At 35.6% G+C, this 25,510-nt stretch overlaps 1 protein-coding gene across 1 annotated transcript; it reads right to left on the bottom strand.

The window, feature by feature from the left end:
• Positions 1 to 15,323: 15,323 nt before the first annotated feature.
• Positions 15,324 to 18,710, bottom strand: LOC128244782 (uncharacterized). The gene is made up of 3 exons (XM_052962859.1): positions 18,262 to 18,710; positions 16,767 to 17,062; positions 15,324 to 16,370 (listed from the first exon to the last, which is right to left on the bottom strand). The coding sequence occupies exons 1-3, from the start codon at positions 18,472 to 18,474 to the stop codon at positions 15,905 to 15,907; spliced, it is 975 nt and encodes a 324-aa protein (XP_052818819.1). The 5' UTR covers positions 18,475 to 18,710; the 3' UTR covers positions 15,324 to 15,904.
• Positions 18,711 to 25,510: the final 6,800 nt, after the last annotated feature.

Raw genomic sequence — 25,510 nt, 5'->3', positions numbered from 1 at the left:
TATATGCCACCATGGATGGAAGTTATCAGGTTATCTTACCGTAGTTATATGCCACCATAGATGGAAGTTATTAGGTTATCTTACCGTAGTTATATGCCACCATAGATGGAAGTTATCAGGTTATCTTACGGCAGTTATATGCCACCATGGATGGAAGTTATCAGGTTATCTTACGGCAGTTATATGCCACCATGAACGGAAGTTATTAGGTTATCTTACGGCAGTTATATGCCACCATGGATGGAAGTTATCAGGTTATCTTACGGTAGTTATATGCCACCATGGATGGAAGTTTCAGGTTATCTTACGGTAGTTATATGCCACCATGGATGGAAGCTATCAGGTTATCTTACGGCAGTTATATGCCACCATGGATGGAAGCTATCAGGTTATCTTACGGCAGTTATATGCCACCATGGATGGAAGCTATCAGATTATCTTACGGCAGTTATATGCCACCATGGATGGAAGTTATCAGGTTATTTTACGGCAGTTATATGCCACAATGGATGGAAGTTATCAGGTTATCTTACGGCAGTTATCTTACGGCAGTTATATGCCACCATGGATGGAAGTTATCAGGTTATCTTACGGCAGTTATATGCCACCATGGATGGAAGTTATCAGGTTATCTTACGGCAGTTATATGCCACCATGAATGGAAGTTATCAGGTTATCTTACGGCAGTTATATGCCACCATGGATGGAAGTTATCAGGTTATCTTACGGCAGTTATATGCCACCATGGGTGGAAGTTATCAGGTTATCTTACGGCAGTTATATGCCACAATGGATGGAAGTTATCAGGTTATCTTACGGCAGTTATATGCCACCATGGATGGAAGTAATCAGGTTATCTTACGGTAGTTATATGCCACCATGGATGGAAGTAATCAGGTTATCTTACGGCAGTTATATGCCACCATGGATGGAAGTTATCAGGTTATCTTACGGCAGTTATATGCCACCATGGATGGAAGTTATCAGGTTATCTTACGGCAGTTATATGCCACCATGGATGGAAGTTATCAGGTTATCTTACGGCAGTTATCTTACGGCAGTTATATGCCACCATGGATGGAAGCTATCAGGTTATCTTACGGCAGTTATATGCCACCATGGATGGAAGTTATCAGGTTATCTTACGGCAGTTATATGCCACCATGGATGGAAGTTATCAGGTTATCTTACGGCAGTTATATGCCACCATGGATGGAAGTAATCAGGTTATCTTACGGTAGTTATATGCCACCATGGATGGAAGTAATCAGGTTATCTTACGGTAGTTATATGCCACCATGGATGGAAGTTATCAGGTTATCTTACGGTAGTTATATGCCACCATGGATGGAAGTTATCAGGTTATCTTACGGCAGTTATATGCCACCATGGATGGAAGTTATCAGGTTATCTTACGGCAGTTATCTTACGGCAGTTATATGCCACCATGGATGGAAGTTATCAAGTTATCTTACGGCAGTTATATGCCACCATGGATGGAAGTTATCAAGTTATCTTACGGCAGTTATATGCCACCATGGATGGAAGTTATCAGGTTATCTTACGGTAGTTATATGCCACCATGGATGGAAGTAATCAGGTTATCTTACGGCAGTTATATGCCACCATGGATGGAAGTAATCAGGTTATCCTACGGCAGTTATATGCCACCATGGATGAAAGTAATCAGGTTATCGTACGACAGTTATATGCCACCATGGATGGGAGTAATCAGGTTATCTTACGGCAGTTATATGACACCATGGATGGAAGTAATCAGGTTATCTTACGGTAGTTATATGCCACCATGGATGGAAGTAATCAGGTTATCTTACGGTAGTTATATGCCACCATGGATGGAAGTAATCAGGTTATCTTACGGCAGTTATATGCCACCATGGATGGAAGTTATCAAGTTATCTTACGGCAGTTATATGCCACCATGGATGGAAGTAATCAGGTTATCTTACGGCAGTTATATGCCACCATGGATGGAAGTTATCAAGTTATCTTACGGTAGTTATATGCCACCATGGATGGAAGTTATCAGGTTATATTACGGTAGTTATATGCCACCATGGATGGAAGTTATCAGGTTATCTTACGGCAGTTATATGCCACCATGGATGGAAGTTATCAGGTTATCTTACGGCAGTTATCTTACGGCAGTTATATGCCACCATGGATGGAAGTTATCAGGTTATCTTACGGCAGTTATATGCCACCATGGATGGAAGTTATCAGGTTATCTTACGGCAGTTATATGCCACCATGGATGGAAGTTATCAGGTTATCTTACGGCAGTTATATGCCACCATGGATGGAAGTTATCAGGTTATCTTACGGCAGTTATATGCCACCATGAATTGAAGTTATCAGGTTATCTTACGGCAGTTATATGCCACCATGGATGGAAGTTATCAGGTTATCTTACGGCAGTTATATGCCACCATGGATGGAAGTTATCAGGTTATCTTACGGCAGTTATATGCCACCATGGATGGAAGTTATCAAGTTATCTTACGGCAGTTATATGCCACCATGGATGGAAGTTATCAAGTTATCTTACGGCAGTTATATGCCACCATGGATGGAAGTTATCAGGTTATCTTACCGTAGTTATATGCCACCATAGATGGAAGTTATTAGGTTATCTTACCGTAGTTATATGCCACCATAGATGGAAGTTATCAGGTTATCTTACGGCAGTTATATGCCACCATGGATGGAAGTTATCAGGTTATCTTACGGCAGTTATATGCCACCATGAACGGAAGTTATTAGGTTATCTTACGGCAGTTATATGCCACCATGGATGGAAGTTATCAGGTTATCTTACGGTAGTTATATGCCACCATGGATGGAAGTTTCAGGTTATCTTACGGTAGTTATATGCCACCATGGATGGAAGCTATCAGGTTATCTTACGGCAGTTATATGCCACCATGGATGGAAGCTATCAGGTTATCTTACGGCAGTTATATGCCACCATGGATGGAAGCTATCAGATTATCTTACGGCAGTTATATGCCACCATGGATGGAAGTTATCAGGTTATCTTACGGCAGTTATATGCCACCATGGATGGAAGTTATCAGGTTATCTTACGGCAGTTATCTTACGGCAGTTATATGCCACCATGGATGGAAGTTATCAGGTTATCTTACGGCAGTTATATGCCACCATGGATGGAAGTTATCAGGTTATCTTACGGCAGTTATATGCCACCATGAATGGAAGTTATCAGGTTATCTTACGGCAGTTATATGCCACCATGGATGGAAGTTATCAGGTTATCTTACGGCAGTTATATGCCACCATGGGTGGAAGTTATCAGGTTATCTTACGGCAGTTATATGCCACAATGGATGGAAGTTATCAGGTTATCTTACGGCAGTTATATGCCACCATGGATGGAAGTAATCAGGTTATCTTACGGTAGTTATATGCCACCATGGATGGAAGTAATCAGGTTATCTTACGGCAGTTATATGCCACCATGGATGGAAGTTATCAGGTTATCTTACGGCAGTTATATGCCACCATGGATGGAAGTTATCAGGTTATCTTACGGCAGTTATATGCCACCATGGATGGAAGTTATCAGGTTATCTTACGGCAGTTATCTTACGGCAGTTATATGCCACCATGGATGGAAGCTATCAGGTTATCTTACGGCAGTTATATGCCACCATGGATGGAAGTTATCAGGTTATCTTACGGCAGTTATATGCCACCATGGATGGAAGTTATCAGGTTATCTTACGGCAGTTATATGCCACCATGGATGGAAGTAATCAGGTTATCTTACGGTAGTTATATGCCACCATGGATGGAAGTTATCAGGTTATCTTACGGTAGTTATATGCCACCATGGATGGAAGTTATCAGGTTATCTTACGGCAGTTATATGCCACCATGGATGGAAGTTATCAGGTTATCTTACGGCAGTTATATGCCACCATGGATGGAAGTTATCAGGTTATCTTACGGCAGTTATCTTACGGCAGTTATATGCCACCATGGATGGAAGCTATCAGGTTATCTTACGGCAGTTATATGCCACCATGGATGGAAGTTATCAGGTTATCTTACGGTAGTTATATGCCACCATGGATGGAAGTTATCAGGTTATCTTACGGCAGTTATATGCCACCATGGATGGAAGTTATCAGGTTATCTTACGGCAGTTATATGCCACCATGGATGGAAGTTATCAGGTTATCTTACGGCAGTTATATGCCACCATGGATGGAAGTTATCAGGTTATCTTACGGCTGTTATATGCCACCATGGATGGAAGTAATCAGGTTATCTTACGGCAGTTATATGCCACCATGAATTGAAGTGATCAGGTTATCTTACGGCAGTTATATGCCACCATGGATGGAAGTAATCATGTTATCTTACGGCAGTTATATGCCACCATGGATGGAAGTTATCAAGTTATCTTACGGCAGTTATATGCCACCATGAATGGAAGTTATCAGGTTATCTTACGGCAGTTATATGCCACCATGGATGGAAGTTATCAGGTTATCTTACGGCAGTTATATGCCACCATGGATGGAAGTTATCAAGTTATCTTACGGCAGTTATATGCCACCATGGATGGAAGTTATCAGGTTATCTTACGGCAGTTATATGCCACCATAGATGGAAGTTATCAGGTTATCTTACGGCAGTTATATGCCACCATGGATGGAAGTACGGCAGTTATATGCCACCATGGATGGAAGTTATCAGGTTATCTTACGGCAGTTATATGCCACCATGGATGGAAGTTATCAGGTTATCTTACGGCAGTTATTTGCCACCATGGATGGAAGTTATCAGGTTATCTTACGGCAGTTATATGCCACCATGGATGGAAGTTATCAGGTTATCTTACGGCAGTTATATGCCACCATGGATGGAAGCTATCAGGTTATCTTACGGCAGTTATATGCCACCATGGATGGAAGTTATCAGGTTATCTTACGGCAGTTATATGCCACCATGGATGGAAGCTATCAGGTTATCTTACGGCAGTTATATGCCACCATGGATGGAAGCTATCAGGTTATCTTACGGCAGTTATATGCCACCATGGATGGAAGTTATCAGGTTATCTTACGGCAGTTATATGCCACCATGGATGGAAGTTATCAGGTTATCTTACGGCAGTTATATGCCACCATGGATGGAAGTTATCAGGTTATCTTACGGCAGTTATATGCCACCATGGATGGAAGTTATCAGGTTATCTTACGGCAGTTATATGCCACCATGGGTGGAAGTTATCAGGTTATCTTACGACAGTTATATGCCACCATGGGTGGAAGTTATCAGGTTATCTTACGGCAGTTATATGCCACCATGGGTGGAAGTTATCAAGTTATCTTACGGCAGTTATATGCCACCATGGATGGAAGTTATCAGGTTATCTTACGGCAGTTATATGCCACCATGGATGGAAGTAATCAGGTTATCTTACGGCAGTTATATGCCACCATGGATGGAAGTTATCAGGTTATCTTACGGCAGTTATATGCCACCATGGATGGAAGTTATCAGGTTATCTTACGGCAGTTATATGCCACCATGGATGGAAGTTATCAGGTTATCTTACGGCAGTAATATGCCACCATGGATGGAAGTTATCAGGTTATCTTACGGCAGTTATATGCCACCATGGATGGAAGTTATCAGGTTATCTTACGGCAGTTATATGCCACCATGGATGGAAGTTATCAGGTTATCTTACGGTAGTTATATGCCACCATAGATGGAAGTTATCAGGTTATCTTACGGCAGTTATCTTACGGCTGTTATATGCCACCATGGATGGAAGTAATCAAGTTATCTTACGGCAGTAATATGCCACCATGGATGGAAGTTATCAGGTTATCTTACGGCAGTTATATGCCACCATGGATGGAAGTTATCAGGTTATCTTACGGCAGTTATATGCCACCATGGATGGAAGTTATCAGGTTATCTTACGGTAGTTATATGCCACCATAGATGGAAGTTATCAGGTTATCTTACGGCAGTTATCTTACGGCTGTTATATGCCACCATGGATGGAAGTAATCAGGTTATCTTACGGCAGTAATATGCCACCATGGATGGAAGTTATCAGGTTATCTTACGGCAGTTATATGCCACCATGGATGGAAGTTATCAGGTTATCTTACTGCAGTTATATGCCACCATGGATGGAAGTTATAAGGTTATCTTACGGAAGTTATATGCAACCATGGATGGAAGTTATCAGGTTATCTTACGGCAGTTATATGCCACCATGGATGGAAGTTATCAGGTTATCTTACGGCAGTTATATGCCACCATGGATGGAAGTTATCAGGTTATCTTACGGCAGTTATATGCCACCATGGATGGAAGCTATCAGGTTACCTTACGGCAGTTATATTCACCCATGGATGGAAGTTATCAGGTTATCTTACGGCAGTTATAAGCCACCATAGATGGACGTTATCAGGTTATCTTACGGCAGTTATCTTACGGCAGTTATATGCCACCATGGATGGAAGTTATCAGGTTATCTTACGGCAGTTATATGCCACCATGGATGGAAGTTATCAGGTTATCTTACGGCAGTTATATGCCACCATGGATGGAAGTTATCAGGTTATCTTACGGCAGTTATATGCCACCATGGATGGAAGTTATCAGGTTATCTTACGGTAGTTATATGCCACCATAGATGGAAGTTATCAGGTTATCTTACGGCAGTTATATGCCACCATGGATGGAAGTTATCAGGTTATCTTACGGCAGTTATATGCCACCATGGATATAATTTATCAGGTTATCTTACGGCAGTTATATGCCACCATAGATAGAAGTTTGGGTATTTTTCTTCAAGAACTTTAGCACCAGTCAATTGTTACCACGGCTCCCCCAGGTCCGGGGATTAGCACGGACTTTATCTTTCGGGCCAGCCAAGCCCGGGTAAAATCCCCGCCCTGCAGGGACGAACCGCTGGTTAAATCCCCGCCAAATGCTCCGCACCCCAGGGACAACAGGTAAGGTCCATTCCCCGCTATTTTTGGCGCAAAGACAAAACCACCGCATTCACCCGGCACTGCGGGGCCACCTGGAAGGTAAAAACACGGCCCTTTTCCCCGGCTATCCCCGGTATACCCCGGACCTCGGGGGCCGTGGTTACATTAAAAGGGATGCCTGAATATGTTTTGACAGTTAATGAATGTGACAGAACTGATACTGTATAATGTATTGACTGTTGCAACAGAATAATAATAATAATAATAATAATAATAATAATAATAATAATAATAATAATAATAATAATTTTTCATAAAATGTGGTAAAATACATATGCTTATGTCAATGGAGTCACCGACACTATTTATACCAAACTGCTTTTAAATACATATAGTATTCAATTATTGAAGTATCTGGTATGTTTGTTGGAGTTTGAAAGCCTTGTAGGTAAATCGCAGCTGTGTGTCGAATTTTAGCAATTGTATAAAATTCTTTATAACAACCGCATATTGTTCACAAATAGATAAAAAGAATTTCTTACTCTAGCTAAATAGTGATTAGAATAGAATGGGGATATATATGAACTACAGGTGATACCTCACAGTAACTGGTTTTGAGTACATTGATTTATTTTATAAGTAGAAACGATTTGCTTTACTTTCTACTTTATAATTTCCAAGCCGATGGTAATTCCGAATAAGCTTATTTGTTCAATTGATAACATTTGAATCAATAGTTACGTTGAGTAATCATGAACTGGTTCAAATGCCCAGTGAAGATCTGTTTCGCTCCCGTTCCAAGGCGGTAAACCCACCATATATTATCCCAGATATTTTTATGTATATCTAATCCGATTTTGTTTTAATTGTGGCATTGTGTTTTTTTTCTCGTTCAGCTAGGAATTGAATATTAAAGTGTACCACTAACATAAGCAGTGACCTTCTACATCTATACCACTTTGAGCTTATAAACGTTTATTTAAAGTGTTTACTTCTCCCTTTTTTGGATGTTTTATATCAAATTTCAATAATTCAAGGGTTCATACAAAATAAAAGTAATCCTTAAGCAATTTATACTGACTTTTGTGTCAACAGGCGTATATTGTAGATAACCTGTCATTAAAATTAGAATCAATGTAGAAAATAAGTTAACTTGAATTAATATGTGAAATAGTAAGTATACAACGATGATCGAGAATAAATGTGTATATGAACAACTACAGATACAAACTTAGAAGCCGAAAGTTTAAACATAAACACCGTTTAATGGCACAGGGTAAACGCCAAAGACACACGGGTGCGAAACAGTGGCTCCAGCTCTTTTAGGAGCTGTGTATAAAAAGGAGCCAATGACACTTCCGAGCTAGAGCAAAAGAACGGGTATCATCGTAAAACGTAAGTATGACTCGTTATTTTATCTAATATCACAATTATGAGGGCTTATTTGAGAAATCGGGGAATTCAGTGCCATATAAATATGTTTAATCTTCACACGTATTTGAGTTATTTTGTAAACATATTGTTTATGGAGTTATAAAACCGATTCTCCCATCAAACACATCAATGTTTACAAACGAAAGTAGAACCATTTTTCAGCTGAATTTCACTCAAGAAGCTTACATTTAAGATAAAGCCAGTATTATCGAGTGCTTTTATTTTGTCGGGAATAAAAATGACCGCCTGATTACCGGAATAAGAATGTTTATAGTCCTTTTCTGGGTTGAGCTGGAGCCAAAGCCAGGGAGCTGGAGCCAAAGCGTGGAGGCTGAGCCAATACGCTCTATGTTAATGCCTGTTTTGATGAGAAATATCGGCAAATTCCGAACGCTAAATTATTTATTAATAACGATTATTGCATAGAATGTGTGTTTTCGGTCCACTATCGTGGTGTGTTAAAACGCAATTACCCGGGCGTTTTCGGTAAAAAAACGTGCAATAATCAGTAAATTTACGTGCCGTTAATTCCCGGATTTTTTGTTTAACATAAGCTCTATCAGGGCCCGCATCATAACAATGGAGACTGAGCGACCTGGTTTCTTACCGAAAGTGGGTCAACGATGCAAAATATACTCGCGGATATTATTTCATAATGGTTATTAAAACCAATTGCTGACCCGGTATTCAAAATTGGTCTTTGTCTGTCTGTTCATATACGTACAATGACCATTCTACATATATCTACGGGTGAAAGGGCTTTAGTTGCAATAAGGGAGAACCTGTTTAACGCATTCGACTGTGGTCTAAATTGGATTTAAGAACGATGTAGCTCATCGTATTACTTGATATTAATAACAACTGAATAATATAATGAATGTAGTGAATGATGTATGACCATAAGAATGATTTAAGTTGCATATTAAATACCTCCCCGGGGCTGGTATTCAATATTGGTCTTAATTGGATATACAAATGATCTAGCTAATCGGATCACTAGTTATTAATAACTTTCTTAGAGTCATTGAAGTCAATGGTGTATGAATAGAGATTGATTTAAGGTGAATGTTGATTACAGTCCAAGAATCATACCAGTTTACCAGTTTTTGATGTTTTAAACGTGTTTTACTTTCTGCAGTTGACAAAATGGCATGGATTCACAATCACTTGTGGTAAAATAAATATTTAAGAAAAAATAAACATTACACAATCGATTTTGCAGGTCATTATTTAAAAGCCTTTCAATTTCAATAGAAGACTTATGGTTTGACATCTGAATTTAGCTTAATAAATTCTATGCCATTTCTTTCAATGTGTATCATAAAGTGTTCAATAAGATCTAAGAGTTACTGTATTGGTAACATCTTTATTGTTTACATGAAAATGTCAGGTTTGAGAAAAAAAAATCAGCGAGCCTGTCTCTAAAATTTCTACAAAATAAATGCCATCACCAACATCTTTTGATAGCCAGACATATCCATAACCAATTTAGAAATAAAACTGCATGCGTTAGTTAATATATCCTACCAGCATCCTAAAGGGACTTCAACATAAATAGTACCATACAGATGATATGGTTCAGAAAAAGTTTATGCAACTTTCGATGGATCTACACTTCAAACACATTAGCAAGTTCGAATTGGTATGATATGACACCCGCTAAAAGCGAAAACATATCGGGTTGATATTACCGAACACAAGCATTAAGATCGCCCAGAAAGAGTTCAGTGTAGCAATGTTTTTGGACCTAAAATGATCCACAATATGAATGGTGAAACAGTAAATCTTATTATTCTTAAATGGGCTTTATGATGGTCTGCCCTTGCCTATATTGCTGCATTATAGACCAACATAGGTACGACCCTAGCATGAATCAAAAAATAAAATTCCCACACAAAATACTGTAAGAGCCACGATAGATAAGATAGGGACGCTCCACAAGCGCCATCATTTTAAAAAGAAGGAAAGGCCGATTTTGTGTCGGCTTCCGTTTGTAAAGATGAGTCGTTTTTCCATGGAGTGTCGTGCTCACCTTTATGATTATATAACGCGTTTTTGTTCTATATTATAATCATTATTACTCTTCTTTTCCTGCAGGTGCCAGCAAATCGATGGTTGGTGAACAATTTTAAACATGGGACAATGAACCCTTATGTTAAAACATAATAATTGATTTATTACCATAAACAAGAGCCCTTACTTTCAAATTTCAACAACTTTTATCATAAACCAGAAATCCGAATCAGACACAAGGACTGTGTGGTGTGTTTTACAAACCAATTAGACAACTCTGTTTTCGCTGACCGTTCCGATACATTACTCTAAAATTAATTTGATATTGATGTGACTGTTTTTATTGCTCCACGTGTCTCTTGTTAATTTAATGTTTGCCATTTTAAAACATAACACTTTGTTTATGGCTGCTGTGGCTGTCCCTGTAGGTCTCGGCTTGTATTTTTATTTTTCTAAATATTGGAACAAGTTGGAAGTTACATACAAACTTGATTAAGCACCCCCGGTAGACTCATGTTCCGCTGAGCCCGTATTTCACTCCATCGTTCAAATGCGTTATCTCATCATTTATCAGTAAAGCTATTTTGATGCGTGGTTGGTCTGTGATGTTTTGGCCACTTCCTTATCTAATAGCTATGTTCTTGATATGTATTAGGTATTTAAAAATGCATTCCAGTGTAAAGAATACCTGAATATATTACCAAGGAAATACCCACTTTATATTTGTTGATTACGATTATCTGTACATCCATTAAGGATACAAACTGGAAGATATGCCAGAAATAATATTCCGCGTAATGAACGCTTCTGTATGTGTTGTAACTATCTTGATATTGAAGATGAATACCATTGTGTATGTATATGTCTAATGTTATTTAGTTATTAGACAGAAGTACATAAAACTTCATTGTTATGCTCGCCCCTCCGTGTTTAAATATCATCAACTATATATTAAACTCTGCTAATAGCTTTGAGCTTATTAAGCTCTGTAAATAGGTTTAGGAATCACTATGTATCCGTAACTGTATTCTAAACAATGATACATAATTCTGTTGATCCTGTTTTAAAACATGTTTATTAAGCTGTTACACTACTTCTTATACATATTTATACCTTATATAAGTTTATTATAATTGCATAACGCTACTGTAACACAAATACTTGTTCTACTTTAAACTTGCCTTGTACATACACATGACATATTAAAGTGAATTGTTATGTGATTAGACGATGTATGTTAGTATAAGTCTTAATAAAATGTCTGTTCTGTTCTGTTCCTTATGTCTCTTAACAGGGTTCATTTATGAATGTTCGTTTACTGGGCTTGACCCTTTAGTTTTCATTGTATTCTTCTTTGTATTATTATCCATATTATTGCTGATCTTATGAGTATTTGTAAGTTGTTTTATTTGAAAAACTAACTCAATACTTCGTGTTGCAATTCGTTATGTGCCAACCGGAGAGTTCAATCCGAGTTTTATTACTACTGGATATTCTTAAAAGGAAAAACTACCATTTAACGTGTCCATGAAAATATGTTTACAACTTATATTATTTTTTCACAAAAAGAGAACTATATTTTGAACGAATATTGATTATATTCGTTCATGTTTCTGTTTAAACTTAGTAAAAAATGTCCATAAAATGCTAATGACTTGATATTTTGTGAATAAAATTGCGTCTAGAAAACAAATTGTCTTGCGTGTTTAGTGTTTTCAATAGACCGACAATGCTCATTAGAATCTTACCGGTAGGATAAATTGTGAAAATGAGAAAATACGTTGTGTTTTTGAAAAATAAAAGCATTAAATTTTGACAAGGAAGAATAAGATAATTTTTAGTACTTATATGTTTGTGTTTCAGAATTTCTTAATCTTAGCGTTAGGTGACACGTAAACGGCAAAATAAAGCCAGACAGCTTTACTTTTAAACTCTTTCACAAGACCGAACAAATCTACATTAATTTAATCAGGTAATTTTTTGCTCATTATAGAAGTTGATTAATATAGTTTCTTTCAACATTAGAACTTTTATGTAATGCAAAATCAATAATTTCTGGAATGGAGATTTCCCGGGTGCACAGAGGTCATACAAATGTGTGGGAAAAGCTGTATTCTCAGATTGATTGAGCTTGTGCACTGCGACAGCAATGGTAGATATACTATTGTAAACGGTAAATTTCACCAGCTTGAGCTGTTTTCGCCTATTTTAACGAATCAGTTTTTGGGTCAAATTAAAGGCATCACTATACAAGAACAACATCAGGCGAAAGCTGAGATTGAAAAATACAAGAACATTAGGTTCGCATTTCTTGTATTCAAACAACATGAAAACTATTTTCTTATATCTGAATATTTTGTTGTATAGTCGAAATCGAAACTGAGCGGTATTGTGGCTATTCTTGGGAGTTTCCACCAAATAGTATCATTATATTGCCCCAAATCGCTATTATACAACGCATTATCAAGACAAAAAATGCGCTTGAAAAAGTTAACAATTGCTTGTAATGCTATTATGCAGCAACATTTTTACGCCACATTTCAATTTTGGACTCACATCCCACACCTTTATGTGCGAATATCAGATAATGTTTCTGAAACTGTTTATGGTTATTGCCGACCCAGTCATGGCCTTATTAGGCCGAAGTTATGTTCGGCCGATATCGGCATCTGGTCGGAATGTTTGCAGATCGGCCCAATAATGGCCCGAAAATAGTCTGATATTTCCGTAATTATCACTATGTGTGTGTTTCTACACTGTAGCTGAATTGAAAACTGTATATTTGAATAACTAAAATACGCTTGATATATGTTGAATACTTTACGACAGCATTTGAACAGATCGGAAAATATAAAGGTTCCATATCGGAGCGATATATTATTAAATATCAGACAGATATCGTTAACCATATATCGATATCATTTTCTGTTTTATACTTCCATTTTAAACATCTCGAATTTACAAAGGAGGAGAATGTACAAGAAACTTCATCTTAAATACATTAAACCAAAAATGATTTACTTCTCAGTTATATACTACGAACTACTCAACTGCCCAAATGACACTTAATGAGATGCACAAACGAACAAGCACCACACATACCACACACGCGCCAAACAGTGCTAGCAAATAAGGTGTATACCCAAATCGCTGTTGGATGCAAACATCCAATATTCCCTTTAGAGTTAGATACACTGCTATGTTAAAAATGTAAATTTGTAAACAAGAGCATTTACACCGAGTTAAAGCTATTACAGTTTATGTACAAATTTCTTAACTTAACAAACGTGATGCTTTGGTAGTGCCCATAGCCGAATAATACACGATGTAATAGCTAGTAACATATGAATCAGTTAATTCATGCCGTGGATTTCCCGTATCAAAATTCTAGATTCATGCCACACTCATCGTGATCATCATCGTCATCGTCATTGTCATCATAACCATCGAAACGCCTTGAGCCATGATCTGTCAAACTAAGAATTAAGTAATATCGAACGATAATACCAGGCATTGCATGATATATTTTGTGTTTAAAATCATACAGCAAAAGACTGAATGATTAAATTGAAAGGTTAACACTAAACACAAGAGATGCGTCCTTGTATTTTTTCAAGTACAGTTTTTGGTTTACTTTGTTTTTGTTTTATTGTCTATCGTTGTATAATTATCAGCACTATTTGATATGGAGTCAATCTTTGATGATACAGGTACACGTACGGAAAAATGCCAGTCTGAGGACACATCGCTTAATTAAAAGACACATATTGAAAAGAATAATGAATTTCCATGAATTTCTCCTATCAAACTTCTAGAAACATGCCACCACGATCACCATCACTATTATCACCATCATCATCACCATCATCATCATCATCACCATCATCATCACAATCATCTTTATCACAACCACCATCATCACCATCATCATCATCGTCGTCGTCGTCATCATCATCATCATCATCATCATCATCATCATCATCATCATCATCATCATCATCATCATCGTCGTCGTCGTCGTCGTCTTGTCGTCGTCATCATCATCATCATCATCATATTTTTTTTAATTATTGATAGATCGTTGTATGACTAATATGTATCCTTAATGTTAAGTATTGTTAAGAGTTTTGATTCGTTTTAGTTGTATATTATTTATGTATACGTTTGTGGATGTGTATACATTTGTAAGCATACCACCACAAGAAGGCCTCTTGTATTGCAGAGTGTTTAACTACTCATTTATCGTCATGGGATTGTTATAAGTAATTACTCGCTCTAGTCATTACCGTCTATAGTTGCCTCTATTGTTATTTCTTTGCTAAGAACCATTATTTTTCTTTGCACGATCATCTAACCTTCCCGCCACAGGGAGCTGAAATGGTTCATTACACTTGGAAGACGTGAGTTTGTAGATCAGTTTTAATATACATGTTTGGAGTGTATCTATTCTTAAGTTTTTCTATTCAGGTCATTAAAGCATTTACTTATGTTTGTCTTTGATTTTGTCTTTGATTTACTATTCAGGTGGTGAAGAATAAAAAACAATCCTGTGACAAATTATAAGCTGGAAAGAAACATTGAAAACATTCCGTAACGTTTGACGGCATTTTCGTATGAACTAATATATAACCGTCAATATCTTCCTTGAATCAAAATGTGGAGGTTCCGAGTGTCGATCGATACAATGACATGAAGTCAACCAAATCCATTCACAATCAGTTTAGCATAAAATCTAGACTTTGGGAACGTAAACCATGTGCATAAAGGATCAGCCAATACTAGCTAAAAACTAACTAAGTATTTGCTCTTCCTTAGAAAGAGAAAATAGTAGTAAAGTGTTCTTTTATCATGTGCTTCCTGATCACAAAAGTATGTGCTATTACAACCGAATAAAAAACAACATTGATCAATATCGAAAATGCTTTATCATCACAAAATATCCGCAGGCTGTTCTAGCTTAAATTTTTTTATTGAAATTTAGTATTCGCTAAAACATTTTTGAGTCATAACTTGCAACTTCTTAATAAACATTAAATTATAAAATCCACACGCTAAATGCTTGTTATTATGAAGACAATACATTTTAAATTAATAAAGAGGCGCTATTTGAAATGGCAGCTTCTCAAATGATTTAATAATTTTAAATATCATAGGTTTGCTTGGAATCGAATCGTTAACGGTTTCAATGCATTGCCTCGACGGAGTTGTCGGTCGCACCAGAAACACATATAATATACTTAAAGTCGTATTACAAAAATTTATGACAGTATAGACAGAAACACAAATTTAATTGACATTTATATTGATGGATAATGAACAAAAAATGCATACATGTATGCAACTATTCACTGTTCGAAACATTGAAGTTCACGGTCCATATATGGGTCTGCTTACAGATATCGATGAAGTGCATTCTAAACTGATGAGTGAACATCACACTCATCAAGTTATGTGTCTGTTTTGGGACATGCCATCCACGAAAATTTGGCGCCATACATAACGGTATCTGCCCATGACCTGATCTTAAACTTAAAAAATGCACTGGTCATCTCCGTGATATGTCCATCAACACGGACATTCGTATTGTGGGCAGAGTCCAAGACTTTCAGTCCATAAACTATAGCCGGTTTACTGTTAAAGGCTGGCCGGAAGTTGATGGTCAGTGTCACTGGGTAAAGTGGACGCACGAGAGGTCCAATTTCTCCAGACTGACATTTCTCCTCAAGTGAAGTTTGGATTTCTGAGACAGTTTCTCTCAAATTCGTCATCTCTTCTTGTTGTGAAGTGTTCATCAAGCTAGATTTCAGTAAGTTCACATCATTGTTCAGTAGTGACACGGTTTCGTTTGTCTGTTGCTGAGTGCCATTTAAAGAAGTGAAGCTCGTATCTAGCCATTCAGCCATTGAGTGGATTCTGAAAATTACAAAATGCTTTGTGAATCTAAACATGCAGATTGTCTTTCATTACCGCAAATGTCAAAAGTATGAATGTCTTAAATTTAGAGAATTAGATCTATCCTTCTGAAAATCTGCAAAAATATCCATGGGAATACACAGAAAAATAGATAATGTGAATACTCGAAGCAATTATATTAAGAATTTTATTACGTTTCGTTTTTTTATTATTATAAGTTAACGAAATACACCCTGCACTGAATTGGTCATGAAGTGTATAATCGTGTTGTTTTTCCAGTAAGCCTATTATTACAACTGACTATGCCAATGCACCTTAGAGGTCTTGTAAACACCAAGTTATTTGCTCCTTCAATGTTTTCTGTGCATGGATTCCGCTTACCCTTGTTTAACTTACCTTGCCAATGTGTCATTTACTGTCTTAATATCGTATTCAACGTCCCTCCCTACTTCAAAAACATCACGAGTGAGATTTCCTTGTGTATCATTGAGTGTTGCAACTGTTGCTTTCAGGGTGTTTAAATCCGACCACATAAACGCTACATCAGCTTTAATTTGACCCAGGGCTTGTTTGTGGTGCGCCTTTTCGCTCTGGAATGCCTTCCGAAGGTAATTTATGACATCACTTGTGCTTGCGTTCCCCAGTGCGTCAAACAGACTTTCCCCAGCAGTGTTGTTTGGCACATCAAAGCTCTGCGAAACAAGTAAATTATTTAATGTATTCTGTTCAAGGTTAATATATGATTGTCATACTTTCATTGAACTGAAAAACGATACCGAAAAATAGCCGAATCTACAATTTGGGTAACAGCTACGGCATTTTTGTTATATTTGTGGCGGATATTTAAGGCCGATGATCAACGCCTTAGTGTTACCCATATACTATAATACAAATAATATTAGTAATAAAAAGAAAAATGATGTATAATATTTGTTGTTCAATAATCTTGTAGGTTAGTAGGTTTTCTAAATAACTTTAACAATGTTTTCAGACGAAATTCGTTAAAAGGTTATTGTATTGTTGTCTTGTTATGTTATACATTTGGCTACTGGCAGCAATGTGAATTATAAAGGAGTTTGTAAGCTCGACTGTGTATTGTTTGTTATTTTAAGACTCAGTGATAATTCGGTAGCTTCAGGAAATTATGTTGTGTACAAGTGTGCAAAACCCCTGACATGAATATAAATAACAGAAGACAAACGAAAATACAATTTAATTTAAATTATCAAAGATAGTATAATTCCATCGATACCTAATAAAAGTAGTGTTAAGAATGTTAGGACTATGAATATGATGTAATAGGCGCTGTTACTAAAAATTTATTCTGATGAAACAGTTAAAAACAAATGAATGTTTGGCTTTTTAAACGGTGCCATCGATATTTTTATACATAGTTTCATCATGATCATTTGATTGTTTTAACACGAAATCGGTAAGTGTGTTATTGTGGCATGCTTTTGGCAACAATTAATAAATTTCAATAAAGTTTAACTATTTTTATATATAACGAAAGAATGAAAGATAAGTTATCTTAGCGTTCTATCCATGTTATAGCATATTGAATATGACGTGTTAACCTTCATTAGCATGTTTTATTGAAAATTTTGAACATATAATTTCATAAAAAAATAAATAAACGACATCAACAATGGTTTTATGAACAAAATGCACCGAGACGGGAAATAGACATTTACTAGAAAGTTACCGTAAAACAAAGTAATGCGGAATTGACAGAAGTAACATCGATTTTTGACAACCACTTTCGATTGATGCCGACATGACATGATAAGCGACGATTTATCGATTATACTTGATAAACGTCTCATCAAGATTAAAAAAGTATACAACAACATAGTTCAACTATTTCGAATTTATCTAAAAAAATATGTACCTGATCTGCTTCTATTCTTTTGAGCTCAGTTTTTGCCTGAATAAGATCTTGTTTAGTTTGTACTTGTTCGTTCCTAATTACAGCCAATTCTAAATTGATGGTGTCAATCTTTGATGACAACACTTGGTATATAGAGTCAGTAATGCTCGATTTTGGTACACACCAAACAGCCTGCACAAATATAGCACATAACATTAACTTTAAGGTACGCATCTTCACAATCCTTCTGTACTGAATTATGAATAAATATTAAGACACAATGAGACATTGGCTCAAATGCATTTAACCCTCCAATATATACACTTACTTCGTTAAAAAACTTTCTAAGAAATCCTGATGACTAGATAAACAGCAACGTTTATACTGAGATTTAAAAATATTTCCGTTTAATTAAACTTCATAACGTTTATTTATAACGTTTGCATTTTGTTGATTTTACAAACGTGATGTTTGGTCGTGCACAGAGTGTTATAAATTGCATTTACAGTTCAATTTGATGTGTTGTCACTTAACGTTTGTTGATTAATAGGTTTTCTCTTTTGAAATGTAGCATTATTTAACTTTCAACTATGTGGTAATATATGAACTACAAACTTCAATGTTTTGATATCTTTAATTAATTAATAATTAATCTTCGAATAATATGATATATATTTAAATCGATCAAAGAGTTCTTCAAATGAACTATGGAGTATTTCAAATCAATCGAATTTCAGTTAATTATAAATGGCAACAACTTATATGTTGCCCCCATTAATGAATAAGAGAGGTTTTTATCGATTAACAAATCATTCCAGTAATGAGGAAAAAATAGTATTTGAAGGTAGCTTAATTTTTTTATTTGTGCTGATATGAACCGACGTGAGGATAGGTCTTATGCCTTTAATGAGCTCTTTATTATAGTAGTAACACTCTTTAAAACGGCCAACTTTCGATATAGCTTTATTAAAAATGAAATTTCACTTTTAAACCACTTGTACACTAAAAATCATATATCAAGTTGGAATCACAACTTTCATATACCACGATAACACTTTACAACAGTTAACATTTGTGTTCTTAACTTCGTTTACAACACAAACTCAATGATATAATAAATTGTTTAAAAAAATCAGGATAAAGAATCTTTGATACTAGTATGGCTGACTTTGCCAGCATAATACTTAAATCAAGTGACTCTGCATCGGATGAATTTGAAGCTTAATTAAATATAATATAAACACTCTTGAAAGACTGTGAACATTTTGAGGATGGGAAAGACAAAGAAATGGTTGGATATTGTGTTGACAGCAGTGAGTGTACTTCATGTTTCGACGCCTGTCTTAATGCACTGACAACTACTCATTTTGTGGTAAAGTTGAGCTCTACGTGTGACACTGACAAACGGTGGTATCAGATAAAATGTCAGTCAGGAGTGCTGCATGTTTCTTCCATATACTTGCTTAGTTATTGTAAAATAGGTTTGTTTTGTTTTTTATTAAAAAAACAACATTAAACGTTTATCACGGAAAATGATTCATATAGACTATTTCTTGGATTAGCTCGTTGTATTTTATGTATTGTCCAACGTCAAAGTACTAAGTCACAGACCAGTTCGAACTCGTATGGATAAAGGGAAAACGTAAGCTATGTATAAAAATAGGGCATTTATTAATGCCATAAAAGTGGTTTTACGAAATATCGTAAAATAAAACAGAAGCCAATAGCATGTGTATAATAACATTTCCCGAAATACATATCTGGGTGGACAATCCGCCCTATTGGAAACGTGTATATTATTTCGTAAAAATAGTGCCTGACAAAACTGGTGGAGGGAAGAGAAACACAGAATTGTAACAGTACATATGATAAGAAAATATAAAGAAAAACATAGACGTGAACGATGTGGTCACAATCAAATATGACATGAAAACAGATAGGTCAGCTCATTTCTCGACCTTGTATACTGACATATTATTAAACGAAAGATAGTAGAGATGGTGGTGGTGGTGGATATTTGTGAAAACTAAAATAAAATGCCAAGGCTTTCACCCACGCTAAAAATATATCAGTAATGGCTACAAGGTATCGGTATTGGCTGTTCAGTGCCACTTGAGATAAAATTCAAGTGATTGGCTGAGGCAATAATTTATGCGGAAGCTTACTGCTGACATGGTCAAATACCACTAAGGCCACAACAAATTGATAATTTGTTCTACGGATTTTGCCGAAAAAAAGTAGGAGCGAGCGAGCGAAAAAAAATACTTCTTTTAAATTTAAAGCAAATCAGAGGCGAACGAAAAGCGAAAATTAAAAAATAATTAAAAAATGTATATTTCTTACCAAATTTATCATACAATTATGTCAAGAAATGCTTTTTAATTGCAAAAGAAGGTTCTCAGTTATAAATGAAAAGATTTTGAATGTATCACATGAAAATCTGTCTCAATATTAAATAAATGGCTATAAGGTCCAGTGCTTTACTATTAACTTTCATTACATCAGCAATTTAAATGCGGATATTATTGTAAAGACAGCATTCATCAAAGTAACGTGCAATTATTCGAAGACCAAAAAGAACCACTATTTCATTCATTCCGTACTAATCTAACTTACTATCACAAAAAACAAACATTTTAGACAAGTAAGAGTAATTCATCATTTTAGCATTTCTAAATATTGGGTCAGGTCTATATTTGAACATCTTGAATCACACGATAAAATTGTAGTTACATTGACATGGCAGAATATCGAAAATGTAAATAACACAGAGAATATTTCTGAAAAAATACACTGAATTAAATTGTGGGACAATATTGAAGCAGTATCAAACAAATCTGCAAATGTGGCACCGGTCATTTTTTATTAGAGCAGGTGGTGGAATAAAGATGTTTCCGTTTCAAGACCTCGCCTTTACCACGAACCTATGGTTTATAGGTCCGTGCCTTGAAAAAGAATAACATGACAGCCTCCATAGCTTCAATGCCTGTAAGAAACAGGCCTCTTTATCACTAATGGAATTTAGAAAATTAAAACAGTGATTTTACTGATAAAAGGTTTTATTTTCTGATTTTACTGATGTTATTATGCACCAGTCAATTGTTACCACGGCCCGAAGGTCTGGGGAATAGCGGGGACTTTGATTTCCGGTCCAGCCAAACCTGGGTAAAATCTGACGAACTGATGGTAAAATCCTTGCCAAATGCCTCCGCACCCCAGAGACCCTAGGTAAGGCCCATTCCCCGCTTTATTTTGCGCGAAGACAAAACCACCGCATTCACCCGGCACTGCGGGGCCACCTGAAAGGTAAAAACACGGCCCATTTCCCTGGCTATCCCCGGTATACGCCCGCACCTGGGGGAGCTGTGGTTACAAATGACTGGTGCATGATAATACTATATGTGTAAATACAGACTGTTTCTTAAACATTTACAAGTCCTACTTTTTATCTGTTTAAAACACTTATGAGTATATGAATACTGAGAAATGCATTTTAGAATTTAAAAAAAAATAACTCACGAAAACATTTTCAATGGTTGTAAGTCGTGTGTCCGACGTGTACTTGAAAAGAAGTTTTGCACTCAAAATCTGATTTAGTTATTATTCAGCACTAAATTTTAGGTACAAAATAATGAATTACTTAAAAACACGCATAAATAATTATTGCCTTTGACGCTGTGAAACTGCTGTTGTTTACTGAAGGCTATAATCCATTGACTATGACACTGATTTTCACCTAAAACGTGTATTTTACATTACGAAAACCAATTTAGTAAACTGAAAAATAATACCGGAAATGAATAACAACGGTGCGTCCTGCAAAATATTCTCGACAAAAAAGACTGTCAACAAATATCAGCTATTTTGCGGTTACCCGGACCTGATTTTGTCATGACACGAGGAAAGTTTGCTCGCGAACAATGCAAAGCATGGAAATACCTTCAAAAAAAGACGAAGTCGACGCTACAGGTATAAATTTTAAGTAAAAAAAATTCAGGAAATAGTGGAAATTCAGAAGATTACAAACAAAATAATCCGCGCGGCCAATTAATATGTGCGGGCGCAAAAAAAGTTTTTTTTGTTGTTTTTTTCGTTTTTCGAATTTTAGGTGCGGCAAATCCGACGAACAAATGATCAATTTGTTGTGGCCTAAACTAATGTTTGAACAATTCCATAAATAATTTAATGTGATCATAAAAAAAATATGTTATCATAAATTTTACAAAATGTGTTCAAACAAAAAAATGTTTTTCTGTTCCCAATAATTTTCGCAATTTTAAGCCGATGTGGTAGTATGCTTGCTGACAGAATATGCCCCCGCTGTTTGTTTTAACTTTTTAAGATAAAGCATGACTGCATACAACGATATTTATGCACTTGATTACCGAGTTTACTTTTTACTTATTGTTTTCTCTTCATACACGGATATAACTGAACATTTGTTCAAGTTGTTAAGGTTGTAGTTTTTGCACGACGAGACCAACGCATCGACATCAGGATCTTCACAAAACCGTAGCTAGCAATGGCCTTGGAAAAGCATCGATAATTTATCATAAGGATAAATTTAGGATAAATTCACGTTGTCAGAGCATTTGTAACGGTTGTACGTTGCAGATTTTGATGGAAAACAAAAACGTTAATATTAGAATTTTATTGTAACATTTCATAGCAATATAAAAGCAAATACATAATACTTTTCGCGGACATACAAGAGCATTTTTCATGTACATGTGTTTATCAGTGGAATTTCTACAGTAAAATCATTTTTATTGTAAGTGAGATGGAATACACATTATTTTAAACAAGAAACCACACCGGTTATACATTATTTACTAGTAAATAAGTGATAATTTCAAATTTTCACAGATTTCATTCAAGTATTGGGTGGATATTATATATATATAATTATATATATTAATAATATTAAACTAAAAAAAACAATAAAACTTCACTAACCCTCACCCAAACAAATACACATAAATTCGAATATAAATCTTTAAATTATCAACAATAAATATTTTCGATTAAAGGCACTCAGTCGCAAGTGTTCTTTTAAACTCATAAAAATTGATATAATTCTTTTACTGTTTGATAACAAAGTAAGTTGAAGAAAATTGCAAAATAAATCTACTAAAAATAACAACATTTTGAAAACTTCAAACCGATTTTCACAGTTCTATCTTTAAAAATGAAAAAATCTGTATACACAAGTTGCCAGATATTGTAAATCCCAATTTTACCTTGAACCCCAAATTTGATGAAAGTTGGGCGTTTTTTCTTTCGTGTGAAATATTTGAGCTTATGAGATTTATATGCTTGGTTGCCTATAAGACTCTGTAGGTCTATCAGCCATCATTTTAGGGATCAGTACTTAAAAAAGCACATAATAAATATTGTTAAAGTGCAACAGAAGTGCATCAAAAATTTAATAAGGTATTTAATTGCATAAATAAACTGCCTGCTATGCATAACATGTACGAGATTTAAATTTTGTTCAAAGTCCAACCCAATGCTCCAATACACTGACATGATAAATCACCATTTTGCAAACACATCTAAACCTGAGTGAAGAAGTTATGGAATATATTGAAAAGAATGTATACTGAAAGTAGGTCATAAGGTGGTCAATAGTTCTTATGGGAACAATATTAATGCTATCAGTAGTCCTAATGAAACCCAATTGTCCTAATACTTTCAGTAATCCCAATGAAAACCAATTGTCATATTGCTATCAGTAATCCTAATGAAAACCAATTGTCCTAATACTTTCAGTAGTCCAAGTCCAATTGTCCTAATGCTATCAGTAGTCCTAATGAAAACCAATTGTCCTAATACTTTCAGTAATCCTAATGAAAACCAATTGTCCTAATACTTTCAGTAGTCCTAATGAGTCCAATTGTCCTAATGCTATCAGTAATCCTAATGAAACCAATTGTCCTAATAATATCAGTAGTCCTAATGAGTCCAATTGTCCTAATGCTATCAGTAGTTCTAATGAAACCAATTGACCTAATGATTTCAGTCGTCCTAATGAAAACAATTGTCCTAATGCTATCAGTAGTTCTTATGAAACCAATTGTCCTAATGCTTTCAGTTGTCCTAATGAAACCAATTGTCCTAATGCTTTTTTCAGTAGCCCGGATGTCTTCAGTTGTCCTAATAAAACCAAATGTCTAAATGCTATCAGTAGTGACCAATAGTCTAAATATGAGCAAATACACTCGTACTAAGAAGGTGAACCTTATACCAGATTAATTCAAATATATATATACATGTACATAACTATACGTTTATAAATAAAACGTTCAGAATAGTAACAGAAATAACAATTATTCGCAATGCTGATATAACATCTTAAAATGAGACATGGATTCATGTTAAATTCAACTGACTTTCAAAATTATTAATCAAAAATATTTTAAAACATTTCAAGTCCACAAATACAATCTTCAGAACGTCCAAAGAAATCTTTTTAAATGCGACAATGCAGTCTTAAATAAAAAAATCATTTCGTATTATTGAAATTTAAACTCCATTATTTGGCAGTAACTTTTCCATGGTTTTACAACTAAAAATCTGTTATGAAAGCAAATTATTTAAGAGATAAAACGTATATTATCGAACTTTAATCATGAAGCATATTAAAGCGTCCAATCAACATACATACGTAGCATATATCAGATTCAATATTATATTCTTAAGCCACGATCAAACATGCAGCTTAGAATTGAGTTAATATAATAATCGTTTTTGAAATCATTTCCAGCAAATGACCAGCTCTGTTATTTATAAAATATAAACAAACATATACATTCAAATTAAGCTATAACAGGTTTGACATTTCGTGATTTCATATCATGCCACCTGTCACAATAGATAAACAGCACTCTAATGCAAAATGACAGGTTTCATTTCTAAATTTTGTACAAAACACGCATATAAACTTGTTATTGTGACTTGCGAATACGTTAACAGTCATCTTAAACGAATTAAAGATATTGTGAGTGTTTGCCTATTAAATTAGTAACATCTTTGCTATATATAGTAACACCACTCAAAGTAAGCATGTAGCACTCGGTTGAAAAAATTACTGTTCACTTACAAATAATGCTATAAATACTCTTCTTTGCACTTGTGTTCGCAGTGTTAATGTTCTCAAGCGCTTAATAATGTGCGGAATGCAGCATCAGAAACTCCTGCACCTGAGGCACGCGATACTTGAATAGGCTGTTAATAGCTGCCTTCATCTTAATCACACACTTACGCCAAG

This window comes from Mya arenaria, chromosome 8, assembly GCF_026914265.1.
Source record: "Mya arenaria isolate MELC-2E11 chromosome 8, ASM2691426v1".
Classification (NCBI taxonomy): domain Eukaryota; kingdom Metazoa; phylum Mollusca; class Bivalvia; order Myida; family Myidae; genus Mya; species Mya arenaria.
Note: the sequence above shows the minus strand (reverse complement) of the source record. Positions and strands in the feature narration are given on the sequence as shown.